At 36.3% G+C, this 15,981-nt stretch overlaps 4 protein-coding genes across 5 annotated transcripts; 3 read left to right on the top strand and 1 right to left on the bottom strand.

The window, feature by feature from the left end:
* Positions 1–2,302: 2,302 nt before the first annotated feature.
* LOC145912331 (very-long-chain enoyl-CoA reductase-like) lies at positions 2,303–3,426 on the top strand. Its single transcript, XM_082999757.1, has one exon. It carries the CDS (start codon positions 2,336–2,338, stop codon positions 3,275–3,277), a length of 942 nt encoding a protein of 313 aa, XP_082855883.1. The 5' UTR covers positions 2,303–2,335; the 3' UTR covers positions 3,278–3,426.
* A 46-nt stretch (positions 3,427–3,472) lies between these two features.
* Positions 3,473–6,018, top strand: LOC145912328 (CWF19-like protein 2). The gene has a single exon (XM_082999752.1). It carries the CDS (start codon positions 3,483–3,485, stop codon positions 5,826–5,828), a length of 2,346 nt encoding a protein of 781 aa, XP_082855878.1. The 5' UTR covers positions 3,473–3,482; the 3' UTR covers positions 5,829–6,018.
* Positions 5,914–9,602, top strand: LOC145912330 (prostatic acid phosphatase-like). Its single transcript, XM_082999756.1, has 12 exons — positions 5,914–6,159; positions 6,219–6,317; positions 6,384–6,473; positions 6,648–6,803; positions 6,985–7,083; positions 7,374–7,463; positions 7,627–7,768; positions 7,835–7,917; positions 8,258–8,406; positions 8,541–8,683; positions 8,817–8,913; positions 9,036–9,602. The coding sequence occupies exons 1-12, from the start codon at positions 6,067–6,069 to the stop codon at positions 9,121–9,123; spliced, it is 1,329 nt and encodes a 442-aa protein (XP_082855882.1). The 5' UTR covers positions 5,914–6,066; the 3' UTR covers positions 9,124–9,602.
* Positions 9,603–10,147: 545 nt separating this feature from the next.
* Positions 10,148–15,374, bottom strand: LOC145912329 (YTH domain-containing family protein 2-like). Of its 2 annotated transcripts, none has more exons than XM_082999755.1 (6): positions 15,008–15,374; positions 14,430–14,534; positions 14,111–14,314; positions 13,283–14,043; positions 12,090–12,783; positions 10,148–10,919 (listed from the first exon to the last, which is right to left on the bottom strand). In XM_082999755.1, the coding sequence occupies exons 2-6, from the start codon at positions 14,514–14,516 to the stop codon at positions 10,845–10,847; spliced, it is 1,821 nt and encodes a 606-aa protein (XP_082855881.1). In that variant the 5' UTR covers positions 14,517–14,534; positions 15,008–15,374; the 3' UTR covers positions 10,148–10,844. The 2 variants fall into 2 exon arrangements, with proteins under 2 accessions (XP_082855881.1, XP_082855880.1); XM_082999754.1 differs by lacking the exon at positions 15,008–15,374 and adding an exon at positions 14,870–14,964.
* Positions 15,375–15,981: the final 607 nt, after the last annotated feature.

Genomic DNA, 15,981 nt, shown 5'->3' with positions numbered 1-15,981 from the left:
TTTTCGACGTGACAGTTATCGTGTCTAAATATATAAAAGTAATTTCAGCGTGTAGATTCTAAACAGCCTGCCCTCGACCCTGAGCCTCACAAAGAAGTTTGTTACTTGGGACGCTTCGTCGTATTCCGAAACAATTACATCACTTCCCCGAGTGATGATGTCATAGTGGCTAGGACCACTAAATTTTATGCTACAAGCGAAGACAGGAGAAGCAAGTTATTGAATGCACTCACCAACTATAGCTTGCGGCGCTGCTCAAGTTCACTTAAGTTACTAAAGTTCAATTTAACTGCCCAGGGTTTATTTGTGCAACTTCTAACCAGATTTGTCTGCAGCACACCTGCAATTAATTTACTTATGTTGATATGAAAAACGTCTTGAAACATACATTTAACCTAGTGGGTTGTGCCATCTAGCGGTCAAACTGTGGTTGATTTCGACTTTGACAATCACGACCAAATAAAGGAAAAGAGGGAATCACAAAATGCATTAAAGTCACATTAATTGTTGTTTGGTATTTATATGACTGATAAATTTATTCTTTCAAATCCCATATTTACTTTCAATGTCCTCCGAAATCGAATAACTGAGATTAATTGAATTAAATCTCCCCAGCGAGATAGGAAAAGCTGAATTTCGTGGACTAAATCGGGACAATTAAACAAGATACCAACAAAATAACGATATTGTCCTTGCAACGATAAGCATTGCATGTGGCGCTTTACTTTTACCAAGTGATAATCGTTAGTTGCAAAGTTCGTCAATGAACCACAAGGCAATACAGCCTTTCAGATCAAAATAATTCTTTTCTACTTTCCTCTGTTATTAAAATATCTCCGTCTTCCAATTTAGGTTTATAAAAATTGAATTTTATCAAGTGCCGTTTTACTGGAGGCAGGCAAAGTAAAACTTGACTCTTGCTTAACTTTAGCAAAAGAAAAAAAGCAAACAATAGTCGGAGATGAAATGACAGCGCCAGTCGGGCGTATAACTAGAGTTTGAAAACAAACAATGCAAGTGAAAAACAAGCTTACGCTTGCATGGTCAGACTTACAAATCGAAAGAAAAAATTTTTCTCAATGCACCAGCGAAGTAATAATTGTTAAACAAGGTGAGTTTTGTTGTAACAAAGAAAGCAATTCAAACAACCTTTTCAAGCATTCACCACCTCTTCGCCCCCATTAATAAACAACAACAATACAAAGCAAATCATGATAAACTCCTGAACAGAACGGGGGTTATATTTAAATTAGACAAATGACTCCTTGATGTTGATTGAAAGCAACAGAAACACCCATCACCTAACAGTCTGCTGGCATCTTCACTCCTTCTATAAGCAAAAAAAGATGACACAAATTGGAATCCAGCAACATAAGTCGCTTAAAATCAACCTGGTGATTATCTTCTGCATCTTGGAGACATTTGCTTAGAATTTATTCCCAACAGTGAATTCATAGTTGTATGCACAATGTATGAATTTGCAAGCAAATACAGTTTTTTTTGTGTTTTACGTCACACAGCATAAAAAAAGAAAAAGGTTATATCCGGCTTTTTGGAATGCCAATTATTACAAAACAATGAGTAGGCTATCAGTTACGAGCTTACAGGAACTATAAGGGATTACCAAATAGCCTAAGGCAATTGAAAAAACATGTCATAAAACAAACGTAGAAAACAAAGAATCATTAGGCTTATTTGGTCAGCGGAAAATTCCGGTCACTAGAAGCTGATCGTCTAGATTAATTTCTCTCAGGTGCGAGTGCGGGCTTACCAGATTAACAACGCACGAGTATCGTGACTTGGTGAAAAGAGATCGGCTTCTGGTACTGGTATGTAGTATTACATACGCAATACAAAGGACAGCATGGTGGCGGTAAATCCAACCACTGGGATTCTTTCGTTGTCACAAATTCCTTTCTTTTTCCATCGCATGGAATTGTATGCAAATTACACTCATTGTTTGAAGCTGGATTATTGTTTTTTTTTAATTTATTAATATTAAATGCACCACTGACCACGTTTGTAAATTAGTCACCTGACAGCGTTGCTATTTTTTCGTCGTTGGTCAAAAAGTGTTTCACATTGTAATTTCTAATAAATGTAAAGTAATGTTAGGAAAACAAAGAACTGTAAAAAAATACATAATTGGTTGTGAGTAAATATTAACTTAAATTAAAAGCAATGTGGCGTAGTCTTCCCAGCTTTTAATTGTTTCATTGCCGAATGAGATAGAAATATTTTGAGAAACACTGCAAGGTCAGTTTGTGAACAATCGACATGTGTGTCATAGCGTACTAGGCATAGGCAGACACTTCATTAGTTGTCAATAGAGTTTATGTGTAAACAACCAACGACAAAAATGGAGCTTCAAATCTTAAACAGCAAGACAAAGCAGAAGATTTGCACACTGGATCGCATTTCCTCCAACACCACTATTGAAATGGTCAAGGAAATGTACCAAAGAAAGTTTCCAAGCTGTTACATTGAGCGGCAATCATACAAGGCCGAACCAAGGGGCAAGTCTCTGGCGGGCTCTACTATGTTAAGTGAACTTAATCTGGGTGCAGAAGCTGTTTTGTATTTTAAAGATCTTGGCCCACAAGTTGGTTGGTCCACTGTGTTTTACTGTGAATATGCTGGACCATTGTTTGTGTACTTAATGTTCTACTTCAGATTGCCATTTATCTATGATTCCAAGTTTGCTTTCACAAGTAGCCCTTATGACGTTGTTCACATTGCTGCTGTATGTCACAGTTTTCACTACTTGAAACGTGTGCTTGAAACCAAATTTGTGCATAGATTTTCCCATGGTACTATGCCTATCAGAAACTTGTTCCGAAACTGCACATATTATTGGACGTTTGCTGCCTGGATGTCATACTACATTAATCACCCTTTGTATACACCAGCATCCTTTGGCAATGTTCAAATTTATTCTGCTCTTGTTTCATTTGTTTTTTTTGAGCTTGGCAATTTGTCTATTCACCTTGCATTCAAAAATTTACGCCCTGCTGGGTCTACTGAAAGAAAAATACCCACTGCTACTGGAAATCCTTTTACTTTATTGTTCAACTTCGTATCGTGCCCAAACTACACTTACGAGGTTGGGTCATGGTTGGCTTTTGCTGTAATGACTCAAACACTTGCCGTGTTTATCTTTGCCATGGTTGGGTTTGCCCAGATGGCTATTTGGGCCCTGAACAAGCATAGAAATTATAAGAAGGAATTTTCCAATTATCCCAGAGCCAGAAAGGCAATTCTACCAATTGTTCTGTGAATAAACGAATTCATTTCCAAAGTGCTACTTTTACCCTAAATTTTTGGCATGAGCAATGTATAACTTGTTAAATGTTTTGTGTGTGTAAGGGGCTGCTTTTTAAGTTTCTTTTGTGATTGCTTATTTACTTCGAATCACCTAAATTTATTCGAATCATAGCTGCTGAGTTTGCATTGATTTGTGCTGTTGTAATTTTTTGCAGGTGATGGCAAGTTTTATTAGTGAGCGTGACTTGACAAAATCCAGGAACTTCAAGAAACGGGAACAGGATGAAGTATTGAGTGGCGCAAGAAAAAATTATGAGGAGCGGGAAAGATACAAACAATATCAAAAGGAAAGTGGACAAGATAAATGGATGCTTCCTTCTCTCAAAGATCGTTTAGACCAAGATTCCCAGAAACATCATTCAAAACCTAAATTAAAAAAAGAGAAAAAGAAACACAAGAAAAAGCACAAAAAGAAGAACAGTAGCGATGAATCAGATGAAGAAATGTGGGTGGAAAGGGTGGAAGATGAATCTAGCCTTAGCCCTCCTGATAAAGAAAAATATAAAGAAAGAGAAGCAAATACTTGGATGCAGCAGGACTTTTTATCTGGCATCCATACAGTAACATCCCAAGATGTAAAAGAGGAACGCAAGTCAAAGAAACAAGACACACTTTCCACAAAGCAATTGTCAACACTTGATCTTCTGGGCCAGCATGAAAAGGAGTTAAACCCTTACTGGAAGTCTGGCGGTTCAGGTCTTCCCAGTGCTGATCTGGCAAAACCATCCAAGACTCCTTGTGCTTCGTGGTTGCGAAAATCACTACAACGAATGGAAGAAGAAAGTAACTCCACTGGCAAAGATGTAAAAAACATTGCTGCAGAAAGATATGGGTCCTGGGGTGCTTTTCAAACAATATTAAAGGAAGCTGAGGAAAAGGAGGGCAAATCTGGCTACCAATCCAAACAAAGGCATTCAAAAGATAGGTTCAGAAGACCTAATGATGATGATTACAACAGATCCCATGGTGAAAGACACCAGCATCAGTCACGAAAACGTTTTCTTAAACCTGATGATGAAGAGAAAGATTACAATGCTTCAAGAAGTAGACGAAAAACAGAAAAACAAGGATGGAGGAAAGGCATTTCACAACCATCCAAACTTGACAATGATCAAAAACCTGAAATAAAAAATGTTGGAACGACCAAGGAGGCAAAAAGAAAATCTCCAGTTTTGGAGGACAAAAAAACAGTTGAATCAGATGTAAAGAGACCCACAGTTGAAAATGTACCTTCAAAACAGCAAAGTGGAACAAAAATTTTGACTGAACAAGAAAAGAACACTATAAGTGCCAAAATCATAAAGGCGGAATTGTTGGGGAAGACAGAACTTGCAACTAAGCTAAAACAGAAACTTGAGGCATCGAGGGCTTTTGAAAAACAGGCCCAGCAACAAGACATGCCAACTGATGAGAAATCAAATAGTTCTGCAAGCGACAGTGACTCTGGTGATGAAGTTGTGGTTCTTACAAGAACATCCAAAACAGGGCAGACATGGCCTGTAACCAAGTCTTCCTCAGATACCCTATCCAAACGTCAGAAGAAAAAGAAGGTAAAAGTTCATGATCCTGATGGAGAAAGGGAAAGGTATTTTGCCGACGATGATCGATATTCATTGCGGGACTTGGTTGAAAGGGAGAGAAGTGGTGCAGCTGAGGATCAAACACAAGTATTAAACAGACTGAGTTCAAAGATGTTTCGAGGCACAGATGGAGAGAACTTCACCCTTGACGATATGTTCGTATCCCAAGCTGGCACTTCCAACACGACGGCCCAGGAAGAAGCTAGACATGAGCAAAGAGCAATACAAAGTCATCAGAAGTTAATGAGGCGCCTTGAAAAGTGCAAATACTGCTTTGGAAATTCTCAAAACCCCAAGCACTTGCTTGTTTCAATTGGCCGAGTTGCATATTTAAGACTTCCATCACATCGACCCCTGCAAACTGGCCACTGTGTAATTGCCCCAATGCACCACTGTTCAACCGGCACTGCATTGGATGAAGATGTGTGGAGTGAAATTAGAAAGTTTATGCAAAGTTTGTGTGAAATGTTTTCCAAAGAAGGAGATGACTGTGTTTTTCTGCAGACCTGCATCAACCTGAAGCGCTCGCCGCACTTTTTCATTGAATGCATTCCTCTGGCCAAAGAGCTGGGGGATTTGGCTCCAATCTATTTCAAAAAAGCAATCCAGGAGTGTGAAGGTGAATGGGCACAAAATAAAAAACTTGTCGACACCAGAGGCTCAAATGTCAGAAATAAACTCCCCACTGGGTTGCCCTACTTCGCCGTAGACTTTGGACTTGATGGCGGGTTTGCTCATGTTGTTGAGGAAGAATCCAGTTTTCCTTTGTATTTTGGTCGGGAAATATTAGGAGGTATGCTGGATGCAGAGCCCAGTTTGTGGAGAAAACCACATGAGGAGCATTTTAATGAACAAATGAAGCGAGCTGTGGATTTTGAGAAAAACTTTAAAATGTTTGATTGGACTCGAACTGAAATTTCTTAAAATTCTTGTACATTTTGTACCACTAAATTTTTTTGACAATTGTGTTTGTATTAAATTTTTAAAATATTGCTGCCAATTATTATTTGTCTTCATTTGGTGACAGACAAAATAATGAGTTCTTGAGGTATCCATAAAACCATTTGCACCATAGAGGTTTTTTCATAACTTCAACAATCAAAACGGTTTGTTTTTCAGAAAATAGTGTTTTTATATTTTAATGAAATAGCCTATTTGCAAAATGTGCCATAAGTTGTTTTATATCTGTGCAATAACATGTTTTATAAACATTACTTTCGCGCAAGAAACCCTTAAACTAGTGTTTGCCAATATGGTAAGGATGAAAATAAATTGGAGCTTTTTCCTGAATGTAATCTAATTACTCAATTCTAGGTGTGGCGCCATGGAGCTAGATCGTCTTTGCACTCATTTCCAACAGATCCTTACAATAACAAGGGGGTGTGGCCTAATGGACCTGGTCAACTGACACAGGTTTTATTTGTAATTTGCTATTTTAGTTTAAAAAAATGGTTGTTACATTTTTTTCTTTCTCATTAGATTGGCATGAAGCAGCAGTTTGAGTTGGGTCAATTTTTTCGGAAAAAGTACGGAGATGTCCTGCTTGATAAAATCTATTTTCACAAACAGGTTGGTAGATTACCATCATCTCACAAAATATAGAACCTTTTTAAAAAGTTTTTTGATATCTGTTGACTAACACTGGAAATAATTCTGTTGTTTGTGCAATTAACACAAATAATAATTTTACAAATAAAGCATTTTATTTCTGTTTTTCGTAAAAGTAACCCATTGTTTTTATAGATTTATGTACGAAGTACTGATGTTGATCGAACCCTCATGAGTGCACAAAGTAATATTGCTGGCATGTATCCACCATCTGGATATGAGCTTTGGAATGGAAGCAACACTAATTGGCAACCAATGCCTGTTCATACTGTTGCTGAAGACACTGACACTGTATGAATATTTGAAAATCTAAATGCTTTGTTGTTTTTCGAAATATATTGTTAGAATTGTTTTCCATGAAATTTTGCTACAAGCCATAGGCAACCCTTATGTTAATAGCATGCCAATCAAGCATCAATAGACCCATCAAAAAAGTTTGATTGAACCAAATAAAAGTAAAATATTTTTCAAGTTACTACACATGGCACCATACTTGTACCCTGAATACAACAAAATGCAGAAGGAAATTGTTGCGTCAGAAGAATATGCCAATCTAAATAAGATTCATGGGGTATGGTTTTCTTAAAAAAAATTTTTGTAATAAATCAAGTTCTCTAAATCTATTTGTAATTCCTTTCTCACTTGTTGTGACCTTTGTACTGTATGTCAGTTGTTATCGTCTGTTTCTCAAGCAAAGTCCAATTGGTGTTTATATAGTGTTGTGCTTTGATAACGAGCACAAAGTTACTTTAAATATAAGAGAACTTAAATTGTACAGTCATATTTCTTTCGTTACTAGAATTCCTGTAAATTTAATTGGGCATATCATAAGTGACAATAGACAAGCAGTTTTTTTTGCAGGAGTTCTTGAAAAATCTCTCTGTTTGGTCAGGTCTCTCCCCGATGAATATAGGTTCGAGTTGGTCTGTGCAAGATCCATTGGCTTGTGAGGTAGAAACATATTTCATCATTCAATGAATTTTACAATTTTATTGTCTTAAGATTAAATTGCACATTTCATGCTATGCTACCAGGGATATTTCCTAAATGGCCACTAAGTTAAAATAGCATTAATGTTCCTAAACAAAATTGTGTGTTGCTTCTTGTAACCCAGAAAGCACAGAACCTTACATTGCCACCATGGGCTACTACAAGGGTGCTGGAGGAACTGAGCAGCTTAGCAGGGTTGGATATGGGCATTATGTTTGGTGGCATTGACTACCAATACAGGGTAAAGATTGCTCCATATGCTGCAGGTTGGTTTACAAATTGTTGATAATATTTAAAAATAACAAAGTGATTATAACATAACTGCCAAACAGGTCCGTTGGTTCATAAAATCTTAAAAAACTTTGAGGACAAAATTGCAAACAAAACTACATACAATGTCATTGCTTACTCTGCGGTAAGTGCCGTTGCTTTAATCCACAATATTTTGGAAATTGATAAAAAAAACCTAAATAAATTATATTTTAAAATGTATGGAAGGTAAACCATATGTAGTATCCTGTAACCACTTAAAAATTCAACAACAAACTATGTCTTGTGGCTTTTAAGCTACCTGATATTGTACTGATTATGTGTGGTTAGCAACTCACCGAACTTCTGTATGTTTTTCTTGTTTTCTTGCTGAGACTTAATGGATATGTTCAGTAGTTTTTCCTCAAAAACAAGTTAGCAGCTCATGGAACCCTTTAATGTCTAGTTTTGAAACCTGTTAAATTATATATTTTTATCTACCTTAGCATGACACAACAGTCAGTGCACTTCTGGTAGCACTTGAAGCTTACAACTGGAAAAGTCCTCCATTTGCTTCATGTGTCATATTTGAGTTGTATCAAAATCAAGATCTCACAAATACAAATGGTCAATATTTCATCAAGGCTTTTTTCAGGTACTCACCTGAAAATTTTCATTACCATAAACAATGAGGTATCATCATTTTACAAATACTTCTTTAAAACGCAAAACAAACTCAAAAATCGAATACAAATTAATACAAAAACTGAATTCATTTTCTATTTAAAGAAACTCGTCTGACACTTTACATCCTTTAAATTTGCTTGGATGTAATTTACTTTGTCCTTTGGAGAAGTTAAAAAAACTCACGGAGAATATTAGAAAACCCACAGAAGCCGGAATTCAGCAGACTACGAAAAATGGAGTCATTGGTACTGTCAAGTATTTCAACAAAATTGAATTAGTGCATATTTTCTGTTATGTGTATCTTGATTTGCTCTTGATTAAGAATGTGATCAAGTTTATCTTAACTTTGTTTGATACAAACGTATTTTGTGTGTTTAGAATTTGGAAAGCAACATTACCTGGGAGTGGTATTAACCATTGTTATTTTCATTCTGATGGTCACCTGGTTAGTAGTACTGGTCTATGTTTGCAAAAAGTAAGTAAATTGCTATTTGTTAGAATTTCTGGACATTCCTACTTGTAATGCATTAGTTTCTGTTGTTTCACAAGGCTACCTCTTGTTTTTGCAGCCTAGTTACACAGTTTGTTTTTGTGCAGGTCGAACAAACGAATTATAAAACGGTCGGAGAACACAGGTTACCAACCTTTGACATCATATGATGAAATAGCCAATGGCGAAATCTAGGTGCCTTTTCATACACTTTAAATGCCAAGGTTGAATCTGTGTTTTTCATCAATGCATTCATTTGTTTTGTCTATTCAGAGATTGTATTTGCTGCTTGCAAATGTTTCAGTAGTTTTAATTGTGAGAACAGCAGTATCAGGTGTTTGTGGTGGTGTGTCTTATGTTTTTTTATGCGGAGATATTTTACTTGTCAATCTTTGTGGAAGTGTTTTGTAACTGAAAACAATGTGCAACACCTGCTGTTTGGTGGGATTCAGAAGATATCCTTAACACTTCAAGGTTGCGTTTAACAACAATAAGTTGAAGGAACACTACTTCTAAATTGTACCATTATTTTTGTCATTTTTATCAACACACAAGTGTTTTTCAACAAATTTTCATCTTGCACTGTGCCTTTTCATGCCTTTATTGCTTTGAAATCTATTCAGATGATATCTATGTTTGTGAATGGTATTTTGTGAAACAATAAGAAGCAAACAAATAAACTGTTTCTCTGTATGAAGATTTAGTTTCACCAGTTGCAGAAAATTACCTAATGGGTTTTGTGGTGAGGTGCATCTTGATAGTAGTTTGATGGTTCAAATGTTTATAGTCTGCATCAGAATTTTAAATTTGGAAGCAAAAAACAATTGTGTTCACTGTTCATACATATATTCAGGTTTGACATGGACCACAAAATAAGCACACTTCTTTTATGGGATTCATTTCAAAAACTTTGTCCAACAACCCTCTTTTCTACAAACATATAATTTGCATGCTTTGTTTTTCAGTCGCACAGGTCCGACTAAAAATTGCTAGCATTGTGTCATATTACTAATTATCCAAATCTTACAAAAAACCAGCACCCTTTCATGAGAAAACAAGATAAGCATGTTTCTTATACAACAAGCACATCTTTTCATTTTTGTAGACACTGCTCTTAAAAATTGGCACATACCTTGGAAATAACCACAGTATGGCAACCCTGTGTATATGAAAATTCTAGTGTGGTCTGCAAAAACTAGTTTACAAAGCATAAAAGATCAAACAGTCTCGCATTTTGTATTACAACCATTTGAACATACTACCAGATATCCAACTGTACACAACGCAGTGCCACCACAAAAATCAGGCCATTTTAAAGCTTTTGTTAGAATGTGGGTGTTTTTGCAAATACTTTTATTTACAAACACAAAAACAAGCAAATGTTTCAGAGAATTGAATCCAAACATGTTTGGTTTTGATTGGTTTAGCCTGAGGCGAAGTTCAAACCGCGACACAGATGAGATTCTAATGTTCCACTCAATACACATGTTAATGGAACTTAGGTTGTGACATTTTCACTAAAATAGGAGGCAAGTGCACAGAGGAAGTTGTGTTGCTTACAAAAAAGCCTGGTTTTTAGTCTTTCATTGGCACTAGCCATGCATTTGCAACCAGTCACAATTGAAATAGAAGTTCATGTTCCAGTACATGCTGGATCTTTCCTTGGGTATTTTCAAGGGAGCTCCAGCACCTATCCTTCAGTACATCCAAACTCAGCTGTTTTCAACCGACAGGTTTGCAGTGAAATGTGGGAATATGACAACAAGTTACAGACAATAGATTGTAAGTCGATCAGAGAACCACAAAAAATTATCAGGAAGAAAATGACAGTCAGTGATTACTACATCCAAATATCGGGTTTAAGGGAATACACAAATTATAGACATCATTAAAATATTTTCTACAGCTGGTTCTTTCTATGAAAGCTGGTCATTTTGTTCACTTTTCACTGAAGGGTTCTTATTTCCTCTTCTGTGGTTTTCACGGTTTTTCTAAAAATCAAAATCACAAGTCTTTAATTGATGGGGAGAGACTGTAGGTGGAAAACAATTGGAGATACGATGACCGACATAAACATGAAACAGTAATAATTGTTCTTTGAAAATTATCTTTTTTAGGTCAGTTATTTAATTCAATTAGCAGTGATTCCCAAATTGTTTTTACCAGCACAATGTTCATAGGGTGTGTACAATGCCACATACAACCAATATCAAAAAATTATAAGTATCTTCCCATAGTAACAACAAATTTAAAAAAAAAACAATAGTTTAAACAGAATGGACATATTCTTGAGAAAAAGTCTTAAATATGTGAAACTGTGATAACAGTAATTATGACAAAAAAATGTAAAACACATCATAATCTTGTTCTGAAAGTTTTAGCAAAATCTATTAATTATCTTATTTCTTGCCAAACTAAGTTTCTTACCTATGTATCATGTGGAATAATTTTATATGTCACAATCTGAAAACCACTAATTTACAGAGAGGAAATACTAAACCGAGCAACACAGCTTCAACCATTATATCCAAAATCAAAAATTTGTGGTGATGTAAGTTTTGGCCCGAATATAATTTATAAGCTAGGTTTAATAGCCTGGGTTACTTGGTTTATACTTAACTACAATAAAAAAACATTTACATGCCAAAGTATGTGATACAAACAAAAACATTGCACAAACACCTGTTCTCCTAACAGAATTTTCCAAAGCTGAAAATAGTTTTATGACATACGTCAGTAAACTTGAATAACTACATTTGACTGGGAAGGAAAATTCCCTGATACATTTCAATAACCAACCAGACTGCCAAACAAAGAGTTGCTAGTAAAGGCAAACAACAGTGCACCTTTTGTAGTGTTTACCCAATATAGGGCCTGGCTGCACATCCATAGTTATGTACTAGGAATGGAAGTTACTTCTAATTAATAACTAGATTTTTTTTTGTCAACACACATTTTTTTAGGATTTTCATTGTTGACCATTCATCATAGATCATAGACCAAACCCTAATGAAAACTGCATGGTGTTCTGCCAAATGAATAAACTGAGGTTCAAGTAAACCTTTTTAAGGCCCATTCTTTCAGTCAAATTTATTTATTTGATTAATGTGAGTACAGCATGTATACCAAATAATTAATCCATGTTACTGTCAAGACATTACCGTCTGTTCGTTGCGCTTTGCACGTTGAAGTTCTTCCTCTTGCTCACGTCGTTCATAGTGAGCAAAGTCATCAAATATGCTTGTTGTGTGCTTATAGTTGCTAATAATCTTCAGAACTTGGCGTCCCTTTTCAGCTGGCACCTCTTGCGTGTCCCGTGAATTGGTCACAGGCTTGTTTTCGTTGTTTTCAAGACGAATGTGACGCAGCATGTTGTTGGGCACATCCTTTGCATAAATCCAGCGCACCTGAAACTTGCCTTTCCACTTGTCCTGGGACCAAACACCAGCTCGCTTGCTGTAATCAATGTTGCTTGTCATCTCGGCAACACCACAGAAATGACCAGAACCATTAACAGAATACAAAAATATGACTGGTCCCCTGCCTTGCTGGGCCCGGTATGCAGCATCCAATCTTTTGTTTCCATGTTCCGTTGAACACCAAATGTTGTACTTTATTGAGCGGTGAATATCATCTTCTGAATAAGATTTAATGACAAAAAACCTTGCATTGCGTACATCTAAAGTTAGCCGTTTTGGGTTGTAGTCATTTTCAGCCTTGAGTTTTTCTAACACCTTGTTTACACTTTCATCCAAGTCTGTCGGTGCTTTACTAGTAGAAACATTTGGACTTTCAGCCCCAGCAGCAATGTTCTGATGATTTTGGTTGTTTGAAATGGTTTGACCATCGCTGTTTCTGAATGCAAACATTAGATTTAGTAAACACATGATAAACTTTTTTCATTACCCTTTAAACTAACAGTTATCAGAAAAACAGAGTTTGTTAAATGAATTACTCTAGTTCCCACATGTGACTAGTAGTCAGTCAAACACACACACATTTTCATAGACTTTTGTTAAAGTTACAAATATATCGTGTAAAAGGCGAACCTTACTGTGACTCATGTCATATGATCTGATGCATTTTACCAGAATTACCAGAATTCTATACGGTTGAGAATCATATACCAACAATATGCAACATTTATGTTGCATGAATGATTGTTTGCCAAATGTTTTCAAGTGAATGAATGTTTTTCAAAGTAAGTTTTATGGTTTTAGCATGTGTAGTTAGCTACATCTGGTATGGATGGTTAATAATATTTACAACAGTATTTTTGGTAATCCTCTCACTGATTTTGTTTTCTATCAAATGATATGCGATATATTACTTCCTAACAATATCCTAATCATACCCTTGGGATGCACCGCCCTGTCGTGGAGCAGACCACCTTTGCGGCATGGTTGGTTGTTGACCTGGCATAGGGCCCCTCGCCGGGCCTTTTACTGCAGGTGGCTGAGCATTGTCCCATGTACCAATATCCATGTTATGCTTGATGGGCGGTGGTAATCCAGTCCCAACCACCGATTTTGCTTTTGGTTTTGGCTGAGGTTTGGCCGGTTTTGAAGCAATTGCAGCCCAGGAAACAGGCTTTGGTGCATTGGATCTTGGTAAAACAGGGCTACCAGCACTGTTTGCACTGACCACATTCTGTCCAACTCCTTGGTTGCCAACAGGCATTGCCATGGAAACATTTTGTTGTTTCATTGGATCGTTGTGCATTGAAGGTGCACCCAAGCCCATGTTTTGAATACCATGTTCAACCATCTTCAAATTGTTTGAAGAGCCAACAGGCATTTTGCTCATGCTGTCATTAGTCTGTATTAGACCACTTGCATTGGGAATTGCGGTACCAGGAGCACTGTGTCCAATCATGTTACTGTTCCCAGTGTTTAAGGCCTCTCCACCTCCAAGATAGTCATGAGGCGTTGTTGGCATTATTGACTGGTAAAAGTCACCATTATTATAAAGTGTTGTTGGAGCACTGTGCTGCCCAAAACCTGAACCAGTGTTGTTGTCCGGTACTGCAGGTGCATGAGTAGCGCTGGGAGATGCCCAGGCACTAAAGTCACTTCCATGTGGAAAGAAGTTGTACGGTTGGTGATTGTAGTAAGCCTGGTAATTTTCGAAGCTGTTTGTAACTGAATCTATACGGTGAGTATAATAAGGTGTATATACATACTGGTGTGCTTCCAAGGGGTGCTGGTGGGTGGTTGAACACTGCATCAGGGACGAAATTTGGCTGTTGGGCATCACCACTGTAACCGGAGAGGTAGGGCATCGAGTCTGTGCCTGTAGACCACTCTGAGCCACCCATGTACGGAAATGCCATTTGACCATAATAACTTGGCATGTACGAATCCGTTGTTGGGGCCATTCCATAAGGCTAAGGCAACAAAAGCAAATGGCTATGCATATACACTATGACCAATGTTTTGTAATAAATGTTTATAAATAACATGATACTGTATGTTATTTACAGAAATAACGCAACGATTTACCTGATTTACATTAGCAGGATGTACATAATTAGAATCATATTCATCTGGCCTAGCATTTTGATTTTTCTGGTCTATACCGTTCTGCATTCTTAAGCGTCCTCCCTTCTGTGGTAATACAAAAAGCAGTATCGCATTAAATAAAAACCTCTCGATAAGCAATATCACTTATACATGATTATGGTGAAATGTTGAATTCATTTATATATTATACATTTCCTTTATATATAATAAAAATGTTGTATTCACAAGTAACATGTGCAAATACAATTCACTTATTTATGCAACACATATGTAACAACATATGCATAATTCATTATAAATGAAGGCTGGCAAAAGTTTAATCAATAAAATCAAATTTTAAGCTGTGACATACCTAATTTTAATAATTTATCATTTGTACAAACAAATTAGTAAAAACCTGCACTCTAATTTGTGCTTACCTGTTCCAATCCAGTGTTTGACATAACTTGGGTATACAAAACAGAATGTATTTTGTTACTACACTAACAAAACTATCTTATTTGAAACATTCCTGTTGATTTACCACAAATGAACATTTTTGTATAATTCCCAATTACCTGGGTTTTATATCATAAAGTTTAGAAGCAAGGACATCTATCTTGAAGTGAACTTGGTCTTGATGTATGTTGAAATGTGCCTGGCTTTTTTAACCTGGTCTACAAATGTTTCAAAACAGTGGTACAAGATGCTTAACGATAGGTAAAATTTGGTTCAAACAGTTTATTACTGTTGTCTGATTGCCTTGTACTTCCCTACTAAAAATCAGTCACCTAACCTAGACATTAAAGAACATAGCTTTCCCCTTGTTTTAACAACTGCACAAAATACTTTTTTGTTACAGCTCACCAAGTATCAGCACTACAAATCCATGCAATCAACCAATGCCGCATTTTGAAGAACAACTAAACTGTGATAAATTCATTAACTATTTTAAAAGCTTGCGTTATGAAGAGACAATGACACAAAACAGTAGCCTATATACAAATCGACACTTTGTTTTGGTATTTTAGTGAAAAGTTAACTCTATTTCGTACAGTCAAAGTTTTTCGAACCTGAGATTAACTTCGCATGCAATACATAAAAAGATGTTTGCATATACTTATATATACATTATTACATTACATAGCACCCTTACATATTGTAATAAATAATAACAAAGGTTTACTGTTGTCTATACCAAGCGGGTTCATTTGAACTTAATCCGAACACTAAAACAACTGTTTTAGGCATATAGTTAAGAAATGCAATGCAAAAGTTACTAAAGACAAACCACAAGCTTGCACAATTTAGGTCGAATTGCCACGACGGTTAATACCAACAAAACAATCAGTTTCAAATACCGAAACGATATTCAAAATAAAACCGCATTAATGGGAAAAATGAATATGGATTAACTGTCATAACGCAGAATGATACATATTCATACATTTTTGAAAAATCGCTGTACATACGAACAAACAAAGGCTATACTTTTTTCTCAGTTTTTTTCAATTAACGTAACAATGGCCGACACATGTTAATTATTTAGCCT

This window comes from Ascidia mentula, chromosome 8 (assembly GCF_947561715.1).
Source record: "Ascidia mentula chromosome 8, kaAscMent1.1, whole genome shotgun sequence".
In the NCBI taxonomy this organism is placed as follows: Eukaryota; Metazoa; Chordata; class Ascidiacea; order Phlebobranchia; family Ascidiidae; genus Ascidia; species Ascidia mentula.
Note: the sequence above shows the minus strand (reverse complement) of the source record. Positions and strands in the feature narration are given on the sequence as shown.

What these genes read in the sequence shown, in the direction of transcription:
- LOC145912331 (XM_082999757.1), top strand. Translation starts at nt 2,336, where the DNA reads ATGTGTAAACAACCAACGACAAAAATGGAGCTTCAAATCTTAAACAGC.
- LOC145912328 (XM_082999752.1), top strand. Translation starts at nt 3,483, where the DNA reads ATGGCAAGTTTTATTAGTGAGCGTGACTTGACAAAATCCAGGAACTTC.
- LOC145912330 (XM_082999756.1), top strand. Translation starts at nt 6,067, where the DNA reads ATGTGCCATAAGTTGTTTTATATCTGTGCAATAACATGTTTTATAAAC. An exon ending in GATTGCTCCATATGCTGCAG is followed by an intron (nt 7,769 to 7,834) that starts GTTGGTTTACAA and finishes ACTGCCAAACAG; the next exon opens with GTCCGTTGGTTCATAAAATC. An exon ending in ATGTCATTGCTTACTCTGCG is followed by an intron (nt 7,918 to 8,257) that starts GTAAGTGCCGTT and finishes TATCTACCTTAG; the next exon opens with CATGACACAACAGTCAGTGC.
- LOC145912329 (XM_082999754.1), bottom strand. Translation starts at nt 14,893, where the DNA reads ATGTCAAACACTGGATTGGAACAG. An exon ending in CAAACACTGGATTGGAACAG is followed by an intron (nt 14,535 to 14,869) that starts GTAAGCACAAAT and finishes GTATTACCACAG; the next exon opens with AAGGGAGGACGCTTAAGAAT. An exon ending in CAAAGCGCAACGAACAGACG is followed by an intron (nt 10,920 to 12,089) that starts GTAATGTCTTGA and finishes TTTGATTTTTAG; the next exon opens with AAAAACCGTGAAAACCACAG.